The 19,107-nt window shown below is 44.4% G+C and overlaps 1 protein-coding gene across 1 annotated transcript in view; it reads left to right on the top strand.

Annotated features, from left to right (window-relative positions):
• The window catches only part of STPG2 (sperm tail PG-rich repeat containing 2), a 773,928-nt gene that overhangs the window by 122,819 nt on the left and 632,002 nt on the right, over positions 1–19,107 (top strand). The window contains exon 7 of the mRNA XM_075860649.1: positions 12–123. Within this exon, the coding sequence (XP_075716764.1) occupies positions 12–123 (112 nt within the window). The remainder of the gene's footprint in view (positions 1–11; positions 124–19,107) is intronic.

The following is a 19,107-nucleotide window of genomic DNA, read 5'->3' on the forward strand; positions in this document are numbered from 1 at the left end:
ACTTTCTAAAGGGAAAGTGCACTGCATTATGAGAATGTCAACTCCAAGAAGGAAGACAAGAAGAAATATGAGCCATCCATTCCACGGTATCACGAAGTAATCGTATTACAGGAAGAGAAGAAGGTAAAGTCAATTTGGCTGTTCATAGTACTTAAATAAAATCATTTACTGTGAGAGTGGAACTCATGAATTCCTAGCCCATATGATTAGAAATGAACCTAAATGACTGGTATAGGCAATGTATTAGCGAAGAAGGAAAAATAGTTCCCAAAAATAAAAAGATCAATCTGCAGCTTATCTAAAACAAATTTTTTCTTTAATCCCCTCAGTGGCTTTCACTGATTTGTATCGGAATACACAAAAGCAAAACAGAGATTTCTATACATTAATCTGAATGATGTGTTCAATGTAAATCTACTGCATCCGTCTTTGTTATAGATTTTTTTTTCCAAGCTAAGGAATCACTAATAAATGTTGCCTGTTTTTTTCCCCGCTTTGGGTATTATAATATAATCTATCAATTAGAATTGACAGTTCACTTTGAATGTGTCTATAGTTATACACATAAATATATATAGTTTACTGGGCTTACCAAATGAAATCTTTCTTAATATACTTGGTTAAAGAACCCCCCCCCCTCTACCCTGCTCAACGCCACCTCTAAAGAAGTGAAAGCTTGCAGGATCTGTCTACAAGACTCCTGTCTGGGACTGCATGTACTAATGTTATCCCCATATTAAAGGCATGGTGTTGCCCTAAAAACATGTTTTTTTTTTAAAAATTAAACATTTAGTGTGTGGGTGATTAAACATTGTTCAAATTTTTTTTTTTTTTTTGGGCACGAGCCATGTAATATTATAAATTATTTCTAGTTTATAATACTACCCATTTTTGGCCACTAGATGGGGCTGTTCCCAAAATTGCAGCATTGCAACATTGGGTTAAAAGCCCTCGCTCTAGTGAGCTCTCAGCATCCCCCCCTCCTTTATCCTGGCTAGTGCCGGGATAAACGAGGGGTTTGAAAGGTTTAACCTGCTACACTGCGTGTCGCCATTTTTTGAGGTAACCCACAGTGTAGTAGGTTTACATATAGTAGTAAACACACACAAACACTAACATACATTGAAATCTCTTACCTGCTCCTGCCGCCGCGGCTCCCTCTGGCCCGTCCGCTCCGTTTGCTGCCGCTGTTCCATGTGCACAAGTCCGGAAGCCGCGACCGGAAGTAGTAATATTACAGTCCGGCCGCGACTTCCGGTCCACAGGAAAATGGCGCCGGACGGCGCCAATTTCGAATAGGACTGTGTGGGAGCGGCGCATGCGCAGTTCCCACACAGACGCCGTACACGGACGTGAATGGGACGGGAGCCGTTCACAGTCCCTATGGGACTGTGGCTGCCGTACTCCATGTCTGTGTGTGTCGTTAATCGACACACACAGAAATGGAACAAAAAATGGCAGCCCCCATAGGGAAGAAAAAGTGTAAAAATAAGAAAAAGTAAAACACAAACACACAAATGAATAAAAACGTTTTTATTAAAGCACTAACATCTTTAACATATAAAAAAAATTATTTGCCATGACACTGTTCCTTTAAGTGTCGCTGATGCATCATTACCCCATTTAATACACCAATAAAGCAACGAAACCTGTTTCTTGGAGAATGTGGGAATGGCCACAGCTTTATTTAACACAACCAAACATTTTTGTATCACATGGCCCTGAAGTAACCACTTAATTTATTCACATCTCCTGTGATGCCGCCCACTGTGAAGCGGCGCGCATGTAGGTTCTTCTCCGGATTTTACTCTTCAGAGCCTATCTCCGCCTGCTGTGACATCTGAAAAACAAAGAAAAACCACAGAAACACGCCTACGCAAAGAAAAAGAAAGCAACTGACGAGCCATAATAGACATGGCATAGAAAAGCAAAGAAATTAAAAGACAGAGAAAACACCATAACTACACACCCAAATTTTCCCAAAGAGGGAGGGCGGGAGGGACGTTTGCAGCTCCAGCAGGTAAGATAGTGAACTGCCCTTGACCTCAACTATTTATCTGCTCCTAACCCCTCCTCTATCCCCTTGTCCCACCAATCCCTGCTCCTGATTTTTTCCCGCACTTTTTTTCCCCCCTTCCATCCCCCTATCACATACAGTCCCAGGCACTTTCTCTATTTGATTTAGTGCCTCAAGACTGCATGTACTAATGTTATCCCCATATTAAGTGTCGCTGATGCATCATTACCCCATTTAATACACCAATAAAGCAACGAAACCTGTTTCTTGGAGAATGTGGGAATGGCCACAGCTTTATTTAACACAACCAAACATTTTTGTATCACATGGCCCTGAAGTAACCACTTAATTTATTCACATCTCCTGTGATGCCGCCCACTGTGAAGCGGCGCGCATGTAGGTTCTTCTCCGGATTTTACTCTTCAGAGCCTATCTCCGCCAAGGAGGATACCGCGAACACCTACGCGGTACTCCGACCACCCCCACCACACAATGCCAAACCAGCCTCCACTCCATCTTGCAGACCCGACAGCATGATGTCGATCCCAATGTCATTTAAATGAACGCCGTCAGATAACAATAAGTCCCCATTGTCACCTTCCAACATCAAATGACGAATTGCTACCCCCCCAATGGTACGAACAAACCTGGAAATACGAACATTCAACAGCCGTCTTGACCGCTTGATGGCCACAGCACTTCTAGCTCCTCGCCAATGAGTTTGTGCAATCACCTCAGACCAGACAATCACACCATCAGAAAAAAGCTGTTTGAAATGACCTAAATCAGCCTTGATAAGGGACAACAACTCCGACAATTTCACATTTCCCAAATCATTTCCCCCAACATGTATAACAAGCACAATTGGACCACGGCATTCCCGACTAACTTCAACTATTAACGGCAACAGCTGAACCCACCTCAGCCCTCTGATACCTTTCCAGTGCACCTCGGCCGATGACACCCCAAGACTGAGGCCTAAAGGCCGATATTCAGCCCGACGAGCTGCCCAGAAAATAAAAGAATGGCCAACTATCCATACTTCCGGCCGATGTTCTGAAATGACAAGGAAAATCAAAACAACACCAGATCCGGACGCACATAGGACCTATAACAAGTTGAACTCCACCTACCCAGACGTTTAATATCTTCCTCCCCCATACCTAAAGCATTAGCCTCCGTGGCTGCCCCTATTCTAAACGAATGAGTCCCAAACTCAGCAGGATCCACGCCCAAATGCTCCAAACAAGACTTAAGAACGGCTCCAAATTGAAATCGAGTAAGCGGCAAAGAATTAGAATGTACCAAGAAAGGAACCCCATCAGCTCGAAAAGACAAAAACTCACGCCCCAAACGAACTGGACAGAATTCACCACCCAATGAATTCACACACAACCAAACACCAACGCCCATCTGATCAGTCTTGGACCGTCTCACACATACCCGGACCACTTTTTCCTCCAATAAAACATCCGCAAACAGAAGACCCCCAAACCGCTTTGCGCTCGGTGACACCAATTCGCTCACCCGCAATGCTGCGAAAAAGGCCAAAGAAAAAGCAGTACGCAGCAAAACAGACTCATAAGGATCAAAGCAAACAGCCGGAACAACCATCAGCATCCTTAGTAATAAAGCATATGTAATAGGCCTCCTAGCATCCTTCACAATATGCTCCTTCTTCCACCCCTTCAATGCCTGTCTAATAACAAACATTTTCGTCACATCCGTACAACCCCACAACTTCAACATAAACGCAATACCAGTCAAACCTTTTGAAACCGTGTACACCGAAGAACCATTAGTACGCATCCGAGACAAATACTCCAACGTAACCTCATAATGCCGCTCATCATTTGTAGGAAAAACCCCGCCAGATAATTCCAACCACTCCGCCCAAAACTTATTATGGCTCCGCCATGTACCTGGTACCACAGAACCTTGAACTAGCCGGGCAAGTTCCCCTCGACCAGGGCCCATAAGTGATTCGGGCAACGCTCCCCTTCCAGCCGTGCTCCCGGGTGAAGCTCCCGAAAAACCCCCATCTGCAAACGAGATAAGGCATCTGCGATTTTATTCTCAACACCCGGCACATGTGTAGCCCGAAACCAAATGTTACATTGCATGCAACGTAGAACTAGATGCCTAAGTAACGCCAAAACCGGCAATGATCCAGAAGACAAATTGTTAACAGCCTGCACCACTGCCATATTGTCCGTCCAAAAACGTATGCGACTATTCAACATCTTTAAACCCCACAACTCCACTGCAACCACAATGGGAAAGAGTTCTAAAAGTGTCAAATTCAATGTCAGACCCATACTACTCCAGCCCACAGGCCAACGTGCAAAACACCACTCCGCTCCAAAAACCGCACCGCAACCGACACTGCCAGCAGCATCCGTAAACAGCTGTAACTCAAAACTGGAAACCTCCTCCGACTGACAAATCGCCCTACCATTAAAAGATCGCAAAAAAGTCTGCCACACGCGCAAATCATCTTTCATTTGCCTAGTGACACGAATGAAATTATTTGAGCGCGAAATACCCCTAGTCGCCAATGATAGGCGTCTAGAGAAAACGCGACCCATGGGAACGATCCTGCAAGCAAAAACCAGCAACCCTAACAGTGACTGAAGATGCTTCAGGGTAACCTTTTTTGATAAAACAAATTCGTCAATGGTACAAAGCAGACGCGCAAGCTTGTCGTCAGGTAATTTGAAAACCATCTCTTGCGTATCAATTTCAATACCCAGAAACGACAAAATCGTAGCCGGACCAACCGTCTTCTCTTCTGCTATCGGGACACCAAATTCGGACATTAAAACTCGAAAGGTTTTCAGCAAATAACCACATATTCCTGAATCACTTGGACCTACAAATAAAAAGTCGTCTAGATAATGAATGGCTGAAGAAATACCTGTCTTGAAACGAACCGTCCATTCCAGAAAGGAACCAAAAACTTCAAAATAGTAACATGAGATGGCACAACCCATAGGCAAACACATGTCTACAAAAAACTGCTCATCTAACCGACATCCCAACAAATGGAAACAGGCAGGATCCACAGGCAACAAACGAAAAGCTGACTCTATGTCCGATTTAGCAAGCAAGGCACCTACGCCTGCCTCCCGTACCAACCGCACAGCCACATCAAAAGACGTGTAAGACACTGCAGCCTCATCTCTGGAAATCCCATCGTTGACCGAATCCCCACGAGGGAAGGAAAGGTGATGAATCAACCTAAACTTCCCCGGTTCCTTTTTGGGGACCAAGCCAAGAGGAGAAACCCGTAAATTCGTATAAGGTGGCTCCCCAAAGGGGCCCGCCATCCTGCCTAAAGACACCTCATTCAGCACTTTTTCCCGTGCCAAACACATGTTTTCTTTCACCGATTTTAAATTATCTGACAACATCAAAACCGAAGAAAAAACATGCGGAACGAAAAAACCTTCACTGAAGCCCCGACCTAACAAGTCTGCTTCCTGTCTCTTGGGATACCTGGCGAGCCACGGTTCCATCGCGAGAGCGCTCACCGGAGTTCTCCGCTGCACCGGCAGGACCCACCTTGGAAGGTTGTTTTGCCCGTCGGAAACAGCGAAGCGCGGAATGGGCACCCCCGCAGATGGAGCACTCATGACGAAACTTGCAGGAAGAATAGAACCTGCAATGTCCCTCATTGTAGAGCCAACATGCTCCTGTTGGGCGCTGCGCCGCAATCCCGGGTGCTGAACCCGAAACTGCGACTCCTGCCTGAAAGGGCCGAGCCTGCTGTTGAGCCAAAATTAGCTGTAACCACACATCCGTCGCCTTCGACGCCCAACCAATGTCAGGCGTCATCGCCAACCGACGGCGAAATTCCTCGTCATATCTCCACCAAGCTGCACCTCCGTGCAATTTGTGGGCACTGAATATAGTGTCTACATACACAAACAGCTCGGCCCCTTTTTCCGGAAAACGTTGACAGATGACATGAGCCAAGGTAGAAAAACCCTGGAGCCAATTGCCAAAAGTTTTCGCGACTTTTACCTTTTTCTCCGAACCTCTTTCGAAAACACGCTCCTTATCTATCGTCACATGATCGACCGACACCAAGGACCAAACATCCACAAAGTCATGTGTCCATATCTTGTCCTTGATCTCAGCAGACAGGTGAGTACCTAAAGGAGCAACACCACAAAACAGCGAATCACGGAATGCCAAGCCAGACATACTGGCCACCCGCTCAGGCGGAGGCTCAGCCCCCCCTGGCAAAACCAACGGAACCGAAGCTCCGCCTTTTGTACCCAAACCATCCAACAAGCTTTTTAATGCCGAAACTAAATCAATAGCAGATAAATCACACTTAGGTAGCCATGCGTTCCCACATGGAGACTCACCGGAGAAGGGCGTCCTCGTCACTTCCGAGGGTGCATCAACTCTCCCAGATACCGGAACCACAGACAGATCCCCACCAGGTGGACAGGCTGAGGCGACTTCTGGAACTGGAACCAGCGAAGACGAATGACGATCCCTGTGCTCCCGCCGATGACTCCTCGTGTATCTCCTTCCCGTGCGGCTGGGTGTACTAGCTCCCGACGACGACTGGGACGGCGAAGAAGATGCTGTACTGGAAGACACACTCCTACTCCGGGAACGGCGACGTCTCTCAACCTGATGGCGTGGACGCCCGTGACCACCACGACGATGTCCTCTTCCATGCCGTCTCCTTCGCCGTCTGCGTCTCGCCGACACCGCACCTGGAAGAGAAAACTCCGAAAGAGAAACTGGCAAATCACGTTGCTCCGCAGACTGCCTGCACGGCAACAGATCACTGCTACCGCACGACAATCCACCCAGCGCACTCCTCTCATTCACAGTGCCTGTGCCTGGTAAAAACAGGCCACTCACCAGCTCTCTCCCCAGCTCTGTGTCACTTTCAGAACCACCAGCAGGTGGCAGCAACTGCACACCTAACCTGCTGGTGCCTGAGGCCTGCGTCTCTGCTCTCCTGAGACCGCCCCCTCCAGCTCCCCTCTCAACCACGGCCTGCTGTGAGAGGGAAAAAGCTGTCGGGCCGGGAAGAAGAACCAGCGGTGCACTAATCACGGCCCCGGCTTCTGCGGCTGCTTGCGGCCTTGCACTGCCTGCAGCCCGGATGGGGAGAACTGCAGAAGCTCCCCCAGCCAGGGGAGTGGGTGGCACGACGTCGGGACCGGGTGAAGGGGAGAGCAGGCGACGGCGCCTCCGTCCCGCTCCTGAAGAGCGAACGGTGCCGGCCCGCCTCTGGGTGGCTGAAGGTGGACTGGGGCTCAAACGGGGAGGAGGCCGAGAAACCCGGCGCGGCCTACCTCTAACTGCCGACGCCGACGGGACTCCACCGCTGCTGACACCGACGACCGCCGCAGGTAACACCTTTTGCCTGCGATCCTCTGCCAGGAACACCTCCAGCCAGCTTGTACCCTCCGTGGCAACCCGCTGTGCCACCTGCCTCATCAGCTAATCCGCCATCTGTACTCCGGAAAACGCCCTGGACCGCAGAGGAAGATCTCTCACAGGACCAGACGTCTGACGTTTGCAGCTCCAGCAGGTAAGATAGTGAACTGCCCTTGACCTCAACTATTTATCTGCTCCTAACCCCTCCTCTATCCCCTTGTCCCACCAATCCCTGCTCCTGATTTTTTCCCGCACTTTTTTTCCCCCCTTCCATCCCCCTATCACATACAGTCCCAGGCACTTTCTCTATTTGATTTAGTGCCTCAATACCTTGTTCTGTGTTTCCTATTAAAGGATAGGAGCTTTCAGCAGATTCTAACATACTGTAGGAACCCACGCGTTGTCTCTTCTTTAGTTTCGATATTTAAGGTATGTTCACACGGCTAATGTTTGAGGCAGAAAAATACGAAGCTGATTTAAAAAACAAAAATTGCCTCTGAATCCAGGCATTTTTAGAGCTGATTTTCAAAGCATTTTTAAAGCGTATTTTGAAGCATATTTTGTAGTATCAATAAAAATTCAGCTTGTAAAATGTTTCAAGAGGTGACGTCACATGTTTTTTTACAAGGCATATTTTTACAAGGCATTTTTTTAATTTAGCAGCGTAAAAATATGCCTCATTTGAACTACACAGTGTATTTTCCATTGAAAAGCAATGGGAATCTGTTTGCAGGGATGTGAATGGGATATGACCATTTTCCATTTCGAAATATGCCTTAAAATAAGCCTTGTGAAAATTCCCTTATAGTACATTAAAAAAAAATACGAGGTGGCGCTCCTCTAAGGTAGTCCCTTTGAGTCCAACTAAGTTAAATTCACATGTAAATGTGCTCACCTACCAATTCATCATTTAACGTTCATCCACTCTTATGAAAGTCCTTCCCATATATATCAGTAGAACCTCTACTTATCATAGTTTTTTCCACATTATTCTTGAAGAATCCTGTTTACAAGAATCTGTTCTCTGACTTTTGTAAGTTTCAAAATAATGCTGCAGCGTTATTTTATTTAGAGGTAATCATTTATAGGATATAACCATTTTCCGTATATAATTCCAGCAATATAATTCCTGTAATGTTTTCAAATGTTCTTTACTATTGTTAAGGCCTTTCAGGCTTCTGTAGTTTTTTTTCCAGAATACTGCACAAAAAACAACTTCTTTTATTTTTATACATACCTCCCAACCACCCCGGATCCGTCCCAGATTCCAGGCGGTGTGCCGCTGTCCCGGGCGGCCGGTGGTATGTCCCGGTTTCAACTGTATCTGCTTCCTCAGGTCGTAGATACAGTTGAATCCAATGGTTGAGCAGGGAGCCATCAGCTCCCTGCTCCACCATTTACTATGTAACGCCGGCTGTGAGCGACTCGGTGCAGACAGGCACGATGCAGTGATGTCATCGCGCCTGTCTGCGCCAAGCCACGCAGAGTACAGACCGGAGGAACAGAGGGTTCTCCTCTACTTGCCGTGGGAACGAGGATATGTGAATGTGTATTTTTTTATTTGGCACTATGGGGGCATTAGACTGGGTATGGAACAGTTATGGAATATTGTACTGTGTGGGGGCAGCTATGGGGCATTACTGTATATAGGTAGCTTATACTGTGTGGGGACAGCTATGGGACATTATACTGTATGGGGGCGACTATGCACGCATTATACTGTATGGGGGCAGCTATGGGGGCATTATACTGTATGGGTCAGCTATAAAGCATAATACTGTGTGGGGGCAGCTATGTGGCATTATACTCTATAGGGGAAACTATGGGGGCATTATACTGTGTGGTGGCAATATGGGGGCATTATACTGTGTGGGGGGCAGCTATGGGGCATTATACTATGTGAGGGGCACTATGGGGAATTATACTGTTTGGGAGGCACGATAGGGTTCATTATACTGTGTGTAGGGCAGCTATGGAGCATTATACTGTATGGGGGCAGCTATGGGGCATGTGATATATTAATAATGTTATAAGCAACCATGTTATTGTAGTCAATATTTTTCTTCATGCTGTTTTATCATGCCAATCACATTACTATGTCATTCAAACCCTCCTCTCTGATGGATTATGTACCCATAGTAGTTTCATTCACTCTCTGTTTGCTAGATCTTTATGTTTTAAAACCTTATAAGGGAAATTTCTCAACTTTTCTACGGCAGTTTTCTGGTGTAGAAAAGTCTCAAATGCATCAAAATTCGCAATTTGTGACTTTTGATGGCTTTACGCTGCTCATGGCACATTTAAAAAGCGGGCGGGACTTAGTGGAAGGGACGGGCCATCTGGGGCCCGACACATATTCTACAACTTTTTTCCATTAAAAATTGCGTCGATTTAGCCAATTTCTATTTTAAAGTTACTTTACTGATATATGTTTCAACATATTTATGACTGCATTTTCCTCCTTTGATAAATCTGTCACAACATTCATCGCTGCTAGGGCCTTAATGGAGTTAAAGATGCAACTTTTTTTCTTATTTGCAATTTTTTTTGAGATTTTTAAATGTGTCTACATTTTGGCCAAGCAGTAAGCCATGCCCTCTTTTCACTCCACTTGTACAAACTGACATGCATGGCGCAAATGGCTCCAAATTCTGGCACAAATAATTAACAGTTCACAAAGCAAATAGGACACTATTTTGGAGTAAAATGTGCAAAAAAAGGCACAAATACAGTAACTTTGAGAAATAAAGGATGCGTTTAACCCTTTCAGGACCAATGCTATTTTGGCCCTTGGGGACCAGCCCCATTTTTTTGAAATCTGTGTCATTTTATGTGGTAATAACTCTGGAGTGCTTTTGCCTATCCAAGCGATTCTGAGATTGTTTTCTCGTGACATATTGTACTTTATGTTAGTAGAAAAATTTGGTCAATAAATTCATTGCTTATTTGTGAAAAACACTAAAATTTAAAGAAAATGTCCAAAAATTAAGATTTTTCTAAATTTTAATGTATCTACTTGTAAAACAGATAGTAATACTGTAATGACGGGGGTGGGGAGACAGACAAGTGAGCCCTAATCTACCCACCACTCAGTCCCTGCCTACTTGCAACGACCCGCCCTAGGCGACGGGGTACAACTGGGCGACGGTCCCTACACTCAATAAGTGCACGACAGACAAACAGACAAGGGTACACAGAGCAAGGGGGAGAAAGGGGCAGTTGCCCACGGCAACACCGTGAGCAACAAGAGAAGTGAACAAGCCGAGTCAAACCAGGAGAGTACGAGGTGCCAAACGCAGAGCAGAAGAGTAGTAAACAAGCCGAGTCAAACCAGGAGTGTACGAGGTACCAAACGCAGAGCAGGAGAGTAGTCAGCAAGCCGGGATCAATATGAAGCAAGGACAATGGTACAAGAAGCTGCAGCAGGGCCAGGAAACCAAACGAGAAGAATCACAAGCAAAGGAGGAACAGGAAAGGCAGGTATAAATAGACAGAGGGCGGGAGCTAGCTCCGTCTGGCCAGGCTGTGATAGGTTCTCCCACTCCTAAGCCTGCCACCCTGAGTGGTGGAAGATGGAGTCAGTCTCACAGACATAGAAGCAGGTGCAGACTGATTATCTATGGGCGTTAACTCCGAAGCTGTGCCTCGCAGATCCTTTACAAATACCACACAAAATTGTTGCTAATTAACATCCCCCATATGTCTACTTTATATTTGCATAGTTTTTTGAACATTATTTAATTTTTCTAGTACATTACAAGGCTTAGAACTTTAGCAGCAATTTCTGACATTTTCAAGAAAATTTCAAAAGTCTATTTTTCAAGGACCCGTTCAGTTCTGAAGTGGCTTTGAGGGCCTTATGTACTAGATAGACCCCATAAATCACCCCATTTTAAAAACTGCACCCCTCAAAGTATTCAAAACAGCATTCAGAAAGTGTATTAACCATTTAGGCTTCTCACAGGAATTAAAGCAAAGTAGAAGTGAAATTTACAAATGTCATTTTTTTTGCCGAAATTTATTTGTAATAAAAAAAAAATCTGTAACACAGCAGGTTTTACCAGAGAAACGCAACTCAATATTTATTGGCCAGATTCTGCAGTTTTTAGAAATATCCCACATGTGGCCCTAGTGTGCTACTGGACTGAAACACCAGCCTCAGAAACAAAGGAGCACCTAGTGGATTTTGGGGCCTCCTTTTTTTTTAGAATATATTTTAGGCACGATATCAGGTTTGAAGAGGTCTTGTGGTGTCAAAACAGTGGAAACTCCCCAAAAGCGACATGGTTTTAGAAACTACACACCTCAAAGAATTTATTTAGGGGTATAGTTAGCATCTTGACCCCACAGGTTTTTTTTCTATATTTATTGTAGTTTGTCTGTGAAAATGAAAATCTACTTTTTTTCTGAAATTTTTTATTTTTAATTTTTACAAGGAATAAAGAATAAAAAGCACCCCACAAGTTGCAAAGCTATTTCTCCCGATTATGGCAATACCCCATATGTGGTAATAAACTGCAGTTTGGACCCACGGCAGAGCTCAGAAGAGAGGGAGCGCCATTTGGCTTTTGGAGCGCAGATGTTGCTTGATAGTAGTTTGGTTTGGAGTTTTGCTGGTATTTCAGTTTATAGTGTGGGGGCGTATGTAAGCTGTGCGGAGTGCATTTGGGCATAATAGGAGGGTATAATAATGGGTTAAATAAATAATAATTCATAGGTATGTGGCCGGTGTCGCACTGATAAATGGTGCCGGATGTTATCCGCTTTTGGAACGCTATACACAATTTCTGTCGCTATATTCTGAGCGCCAGAACTTTTTTATTTTTTCTCCACAGGAGCTGTGCCAGGGCTTATATGTTCCGTTACTATCTGCAGTTTTCATTGGTACAATTTTAGGGTACATCACTTTTTGTTTGATTTTTTTTGGGCTATAAATGCCATTTTACTTTATTCTGAGGGTCGATACGATTACAGCGATACCATATGTATATAGGTTTTTTTATGTTTTGTGGCGTTTGCGCAATAAAATCACTTTTCTATAAAAAATAAATAAATTTGTGTCACGATATTCTCAGAGCCAGAACTTTTTTATTTTTCAGTCAAAAAAGCTGCGTAAGGGCTTGTTTTTTGCGGGACGGGTTGTAGTTTTTATTGGTACTGTTTTGGGGTACATGCGACTTTTTGATCACTTTTTATTCTATATTTTGAGAGGGGTGATGACCAAAAAAATAGTGATGTATGGCATTGTTTTTTTATATTTTTTGCGGTGTTCTCCGTGCGGGAAAAATAATATTATAGTTTTATAGTTTGGGTCGTTACGAACGCGGTGATACCATATGTGTACTTTTTTAACGTTTTCATTTTTTTCTTATAATAAAAGGCTTTATAAACCATTTTTATTACTTTTTTTTTTTTAACTTTTTTTACTTGAAGACCTGCAGCACTGATCTCTTCTGTAATACATTACACTACCTAGGTAATCGCTCCCCGGGAAAGTTTGTTGAAGCCTCAAACTTTCGAGTTTGTTGCTACAACAAACTTTCCCTGCGATCACATGATCTGGACCTGAACCAATAGCCCCCTTTAGATAGTGCTCCACATATAGCCCCCACCAGCTGTAGATGGTGCTGCACATATAGCCCCCACCCCTGTAGATAGTGCTGCACGTATAGCCCCCCTGCAGATAGTGCTCCTCATATAGCCCCCACATACATCCCTACCCCCTGTAGATAGTGCTGCACATATAGCCCCCACGTACAGCCTTACCCCTTGTAGATAGTGCTGCACATATAGCCCTCACATACAGCCCTACCCCCTTTAGATAGTGCTGCACATATAGCCCCCACATACAGCCCTACCCCTTGTAGATAGTGCTGCACATATAGCCCCCACATACAGCCCTAACCCCTGTAGATAGTGCTGCACATATACCCCCCACATACAGCCCTACCACTGTAGATAGTACTGCACATATAGCCCCCACATACGGCACTATTCCCTGTAAATAGTGCTGCACATATAGCCCCAACATACAGCCCTACCCCCTGTAGATAGTGATGCACATATAGCCCCCACATACAGCCCTACCTCCCTGTAGATAGTGCTGCACATATAGCCCAGCATATAGAGCCCTACACCCCTGTAGATAGTGCTTCACATATAGCCCCCACATAGAGCCCTACCCCCTGTAGAATGTGCTGCCCATATAGCACCCACATGCAGCCCTACACCCTGTAGATAGTGCTGCACATATAGCCCCCACATACAGGCCTACCCGCTGTAGATAGTGCTGCACATATAGCCCCTCACACTTTTAGCAAAAAAAACAACACTTTACATACTGTACTAAACCCGTTCCCGTGCCGTCTTCTTGCAATGCAGGTCTGCTGGGACTGAACGACGCGGCGCTGAGTGGCAGGGCAAGTCATTCTGGCCGGCCAATCAGCGCCTTTCAACGTTGCATCTTTGAAAGGCGCTGATTGGCAGGCTGCCTTGCCCGGTCATTCAACGACGCAAGCGGCGCGATGACAACATTGCGCCGCTTACGTCAGTGAAAGGGGCATGATACCGGGTCACGGAATGTGTCCCGCCATTTAGCGCTTATGCATGTAAATGTAGTCCTATAGACGCAGGTACAATTATAGTGCAGGAGGAGGTGGCGACGACTGTTTTCAGTGGTGCCGCCGCCCCCTCAGAGAGGCAGCAGGGCGCCGCCTGAGGCGAGATAGGTGTGGATAGGTGATAAATGTAAATTGTAGGAAAAATCCTTAAAGGGAGGGTCTACTTTTGCTGCCAATTTTTTTTTTATTGTTCCAAAGCATCTAAAATGAAAAATTAAGCAAGTTTGCAAACGGTCTTTGTTAAAACTCATTCTGCGTCTATAACTTTGTATCTCCAGTGTAAAAAAACTGCAAACAAACCTTGTGTAGAGTGATATTGCTCTCATATTCCCTTTCTTCTATCTGTCCCCTACTTTTACTCATATATATGTGGTAGTTTAGCAAGTAGTAGACCACAGATGGTAGCATGAATGCAGGATCACACTACACAGGGTTTGTTTGTCGTCTGTTACCATGGGGACATTTAGGGGGAGTTCACACTGATTTTTTTTGTCAAGTTTTTTTATGCGGAAACTGCGCTGAAAAACGCGCCAAAAAAACGTCCAAAAATGCCTCCCATTAATTTCAATGGGAGGCGGAGGCGTTTTTTTCCCGCGAGCGGAAAAGCAGGCTTGCGGGAAAAAGAAGGGACATGCCCTATCTTCAGGCGTTTACGCCTCTGACCTCCCATTGACATCAATGGGAGGCAGAAAAAGCGTATTTTGCTGCGTTTTATGCCCGAGCCGCTCAATGGCCGCGGGCGAAAAACGCCACGAAAATCGGCGTGCAGGCAGAGGAAAATCTGCCTCAAAATTCCAAACTGAATTCCTCCTGCAAAAAACTCAAGTGTGAACCCAGCCTTAGGTCTGCATTGGAGCTGTAGACACAAATTATATGATATTCTTAATTGAGACTATTTGCAAATTTGCTTCATTTCTTATTTTAAATGCAATGCAGCAAAACAAAATGGTTGTAAAGTGGATATTCCCCTTAATGAGCTGAGTGAAGTATACATGGATTCATGGGGTTTTAAATGAAACTCAGGACCTAAAAACATGATATTAATATTATATATAATAAATTCATTGTATATTGCCTGATTATATTATCCTCAAGTATTATAGACTATTACATAATGTCATCCTTTATCTTCAAAACATATGACTAGACCATATCCTCAGGGACAAGTATTGCTCTTTATTACTTACAAGAGCCAGTTTATTCTGAGCTGCTGCCTATTACATTGTCAATCAGTATCTCATTACAAATATTACTGAGCTTTGCCCACCAGTACCAGGCTGTTTCTCCTGTCTGGTAAACCTGACAGTGACTAACTAGCAAATCTTTAAAAATTATATTTTCCATTGATTCTGCAAAATGCAAATCCCTCTGCTTTGCTGTGAATCTGCTGCCTGGCAAATCAATTTTACCATCTCTACCTTTGTTCATACCCCCAACAGAGAGAACTAAAAAGACTATTGCCCACATGTAGTACTGGTGTTACATACGCCAACCTTAGTAAGTAGCCTGTAACATTAAGCTCTGATTAATTTATTGCCTCTTAATAAATTAGTCACATCTTCTCTAGTCCATGCGACTGTCGAAATTTATGCCACTTTCTGGCGGAAAATTTGTCTAGCCCCTTTTAAGCCTCGCCCCCTTATTGAAAAATGCAGTGCACAGCGTAAACGTTTTTATAATTGCACATTTTAGTGCCTACATTTTCTACTCTTTTTTTTATTGTTATTTTTAGCTTAGTTATTTATGAGGGCCTCAACAGTCAGAACATGGAGAAAGCCTGATTCAAAGCATAGCATTACACAGGGATATTTTATTTACATGTGCCGATCAGTGAAGTAATGCATTGTCTGCCTCGTACTAAACATAGATCTGTTCTGAAGCTTTATGTAGTACAGATGGCAATGTCATTACCTGCTTGCCTTCTCACTAGTCTAGTCTGACAGATTTTAATGTTTTTATTAAAGCTCCCACTAGGTGGCAGTAGATTCCTTGTAAAGTAATTCTGAGGACACAAACATCATTTATTGTCTATGTTCTGTGGACAAAATAGTTTAATTTGTCAGGACAGGAATAAAATCTATTTTTAAAGGAAAACTGACAAATACAAATTGCATTATGTCCAGAACAACCTATCTCCAAAAAGTATCATCCTAATATAAAGATAAAATAACCTGACATTGTCTACTTCTATCTGGTATATCAAAACAAAGTATCCTATAATATTTTTAATTTGTTTATTGTTCAGAATAAAAGTATTAAATATAATATGTTACAATAAATATAAGATCTGAATTTTACATGAAACTTGCTCCACTGCAGTGTTGCAACTCATTTTAAAGTAGGATCTTCAGATTTCTTTATTGTGCGCTAATACAATAGAATTTATATACATATATATATATATATATATATACATATATATATATATATATATATATATACATATACATATATATATATATATATATATATATATTACGAAAATGTACTGACCGAAATGTTTATTTCCTGGAGTCCGTAGGCAGCACAACACATATGGGTTTTAGTCCCCTAGGTAAAATTAAGCAGAGACAGCAATAAGCATTAAGCAATTAAAGAATTAAGGACTTCCCCTATTAGTATGTACCGGTAACCGGGCCCCAGTGTATTTTTATGAAGCAATAGCCATAAGTTCTGCCAGGGGGGGGGGGGGGGGGGGTGTTTGTGCTGCCTACGGACTCCAGGAAATAAAAATTTAGGTGAGCAAATTTTTGTTTTCCTGATCGTCCTTGGCAGGACATCAAATATGGGACTTGCCAAGTAATAGCTATATGGGCGGGACACGCCATTTCAAGCACTCTTTTGCCAAATAGTGAACCCTCTGATGGCAGTGAGTCGAGCCTGTAGTGCTTGACAAAGGTTGATGTGGATGCCCACCTAGCATCTCTGCAGATTTGATCCAGGGGAATATGCCCGACTTCTGCCCATGAGGTAGCTGTAGAGCGTGTGGAATGTGCCCTGATCTGCAAAGGAGATTGAAGTTCACTGAGATGATAGCATTTTTCAATTGTTGACCTAATCCACCTGGCTAGGGTGGCTTTACTTGCTTTTTGTCCCTTATTAGGACCGGCATGTTGAAGGAACAGATTTTCTGCTTTCCTAAAAGCCTTTGTCCTTTGAATAAGTGAGAACTGCTATTCTCACGTCCAGTGTATGCCAATTCTCCTGATCTTCACCTTGGGGATGAGGGAAAAGAACTGGCAATAATATCTCTTGGTTTATATTCCTAAAGGAAGGAACTTTAGGCAAGAACCCAGGCATGGTACGTAGTAGAAGGCAATCTCCCAGGTCTCTCAAATAAGGTTCTTTCAAGGGGAGGGCCTGAGGCTCACTTATGCGCATGGCCGACGTAATTGCCACCAGGAAGAAGGCCTTGAAAGAGAGAAATCTGAAGGACGACTTTTGCAAGGGTTCAAACGGTGGCTTTGTTAGAGCCAACACCACTATTGAAAGGTCCCAGGAAGGAGAGGGTACCTGAGAGTTTGGGCTAAGGTTTCTTAAAGCCTTGAAGAAGGTCTTCACCAACTGTTGGTTGGAGAACAGATTTTGCAATTGGGCATTGATTGCCGTGAACTGCACCTTAAAGGTATATAGCTTCAACCCTTTATTGAAGCCCTCCTGAAGAAATTGCAGGATAGTATTCAGGGAAACTGTGTTTGCTGAATTCTTAGAGCACCAGGAGGTAAACAGGGTCCAAACTCTGTTGTATACTTTGACCGTTGAGGGGTGTCTGACTGATAGCAAAGTATTAATGACCTCAGATGAGAGCCCCATTTCTGTCAGATTCTCCCGGTCAGTCCCCAGGCCGTGAGATGTAGACTGCGAGGGTTCGGGTGATACACCCCTTTATGGGACAGAAGGTCCGGTGACACTGGTAGTTTGAGGAACCTGCCTTTCGAGCGAGACAAGGCTAGGGAGAATCAGGCTCTGCGGGGCCAAAATGGCACGATTGCAATGGCTTCCGCTTTTTCGTCCCAAACTTTTCTCAATACTCTGGGTATTAAGGGGAGGGGAGGAAAGATGTAGATTAATTTTTCTCTCCAGCTGACAGACAGGCCGCCAATGCTACTGCATGGTGGGAATGGTATAGGGAACAGAAGCCGAGGACTTTGTTGTTCTCTTCCGATGCCATCACATCCAAGTCTGGCATTCCCCATGTGGCAGCTAAGCTGCTGAAAACCTGAGGGCTGAGAATCCACTCCCCCAGATGGAGGATATTGCGGCTGAGGAAATCTGCAGTGTGGTTCAAGGAGCCCTTGATGTGAACTGCTGAAATTCCCAACGAATGTTGTTCTGACCAACTCATAAGTCGTTTGCATCCGGCTGACATTGAGGCACTCCTCGTTCCTCTTTGCTTGTTTATATAGAAAACAGTAGCTAGGTTGTCCGACTGGACCAGGATCTGGGTATTTCCCAGATGAGATTGAAAGGACATTAGCGCAAATCTCACTGCTCTGAGTTCCTTCATGTTGGAGGAGAGTGACACTTCCTTCTGACTCCATCTGTTCTGAACCCATAGGTGAATTACATCCTAGGTACCCCAGCCCCAGGAGAAGGCATCCGATGGGAGGACTTTCTGTGGTGGGGGAACTAGGGATTTGCCGGACCGGAGAGTGTCCGGAATTAACCACCAGTTGAGGTCTTGAATGGTGAAGTTGGAGACCTTGAAGAGAGCATCCACATTTCTCAAATTTTTGTGCCAGGATCTGAGGATCTCGAGCTGTAATGATCTCATGTGTGCTTTGGCTCAGGGGACCGCATCTATGGATGAGGTCATTAGACCTAGGATTTTCATGGCCCCTCGAACCAATATATTCGGATGGCAAATAAGGCGTTCTATTGAACCCCGAATTTCAGTAATCCTCTCCGGAGACAACTTGACTGTCATTGACCGGGAATTCACCATGAATCCTAAGAATTCCAGATTCTCTGATGGTGAGAGCTTTGACTTTTTGAAGTTCACCAGGAACCCGTGAAAGTGAAGAACTGTGGTTTGGAGATGCTCTTGGAGCAGGGACT

The sequence above is a fragment of the Rhinoderma darwinii genome, chromosome 1 (genome assembly GCF_050947455.1).
Source record: "Rhinoderma darwinii isolate aRhiDar2 chromosome 1, aRhiDar2.hap1, whole genome shotgun sequence".
Lineage (NCBI taxonomy): Eukaryota > Metazoa > Chordata > Amphibia > Anura > Rhinodermatidae > Rhinoderma > Rhinoderma darwinii.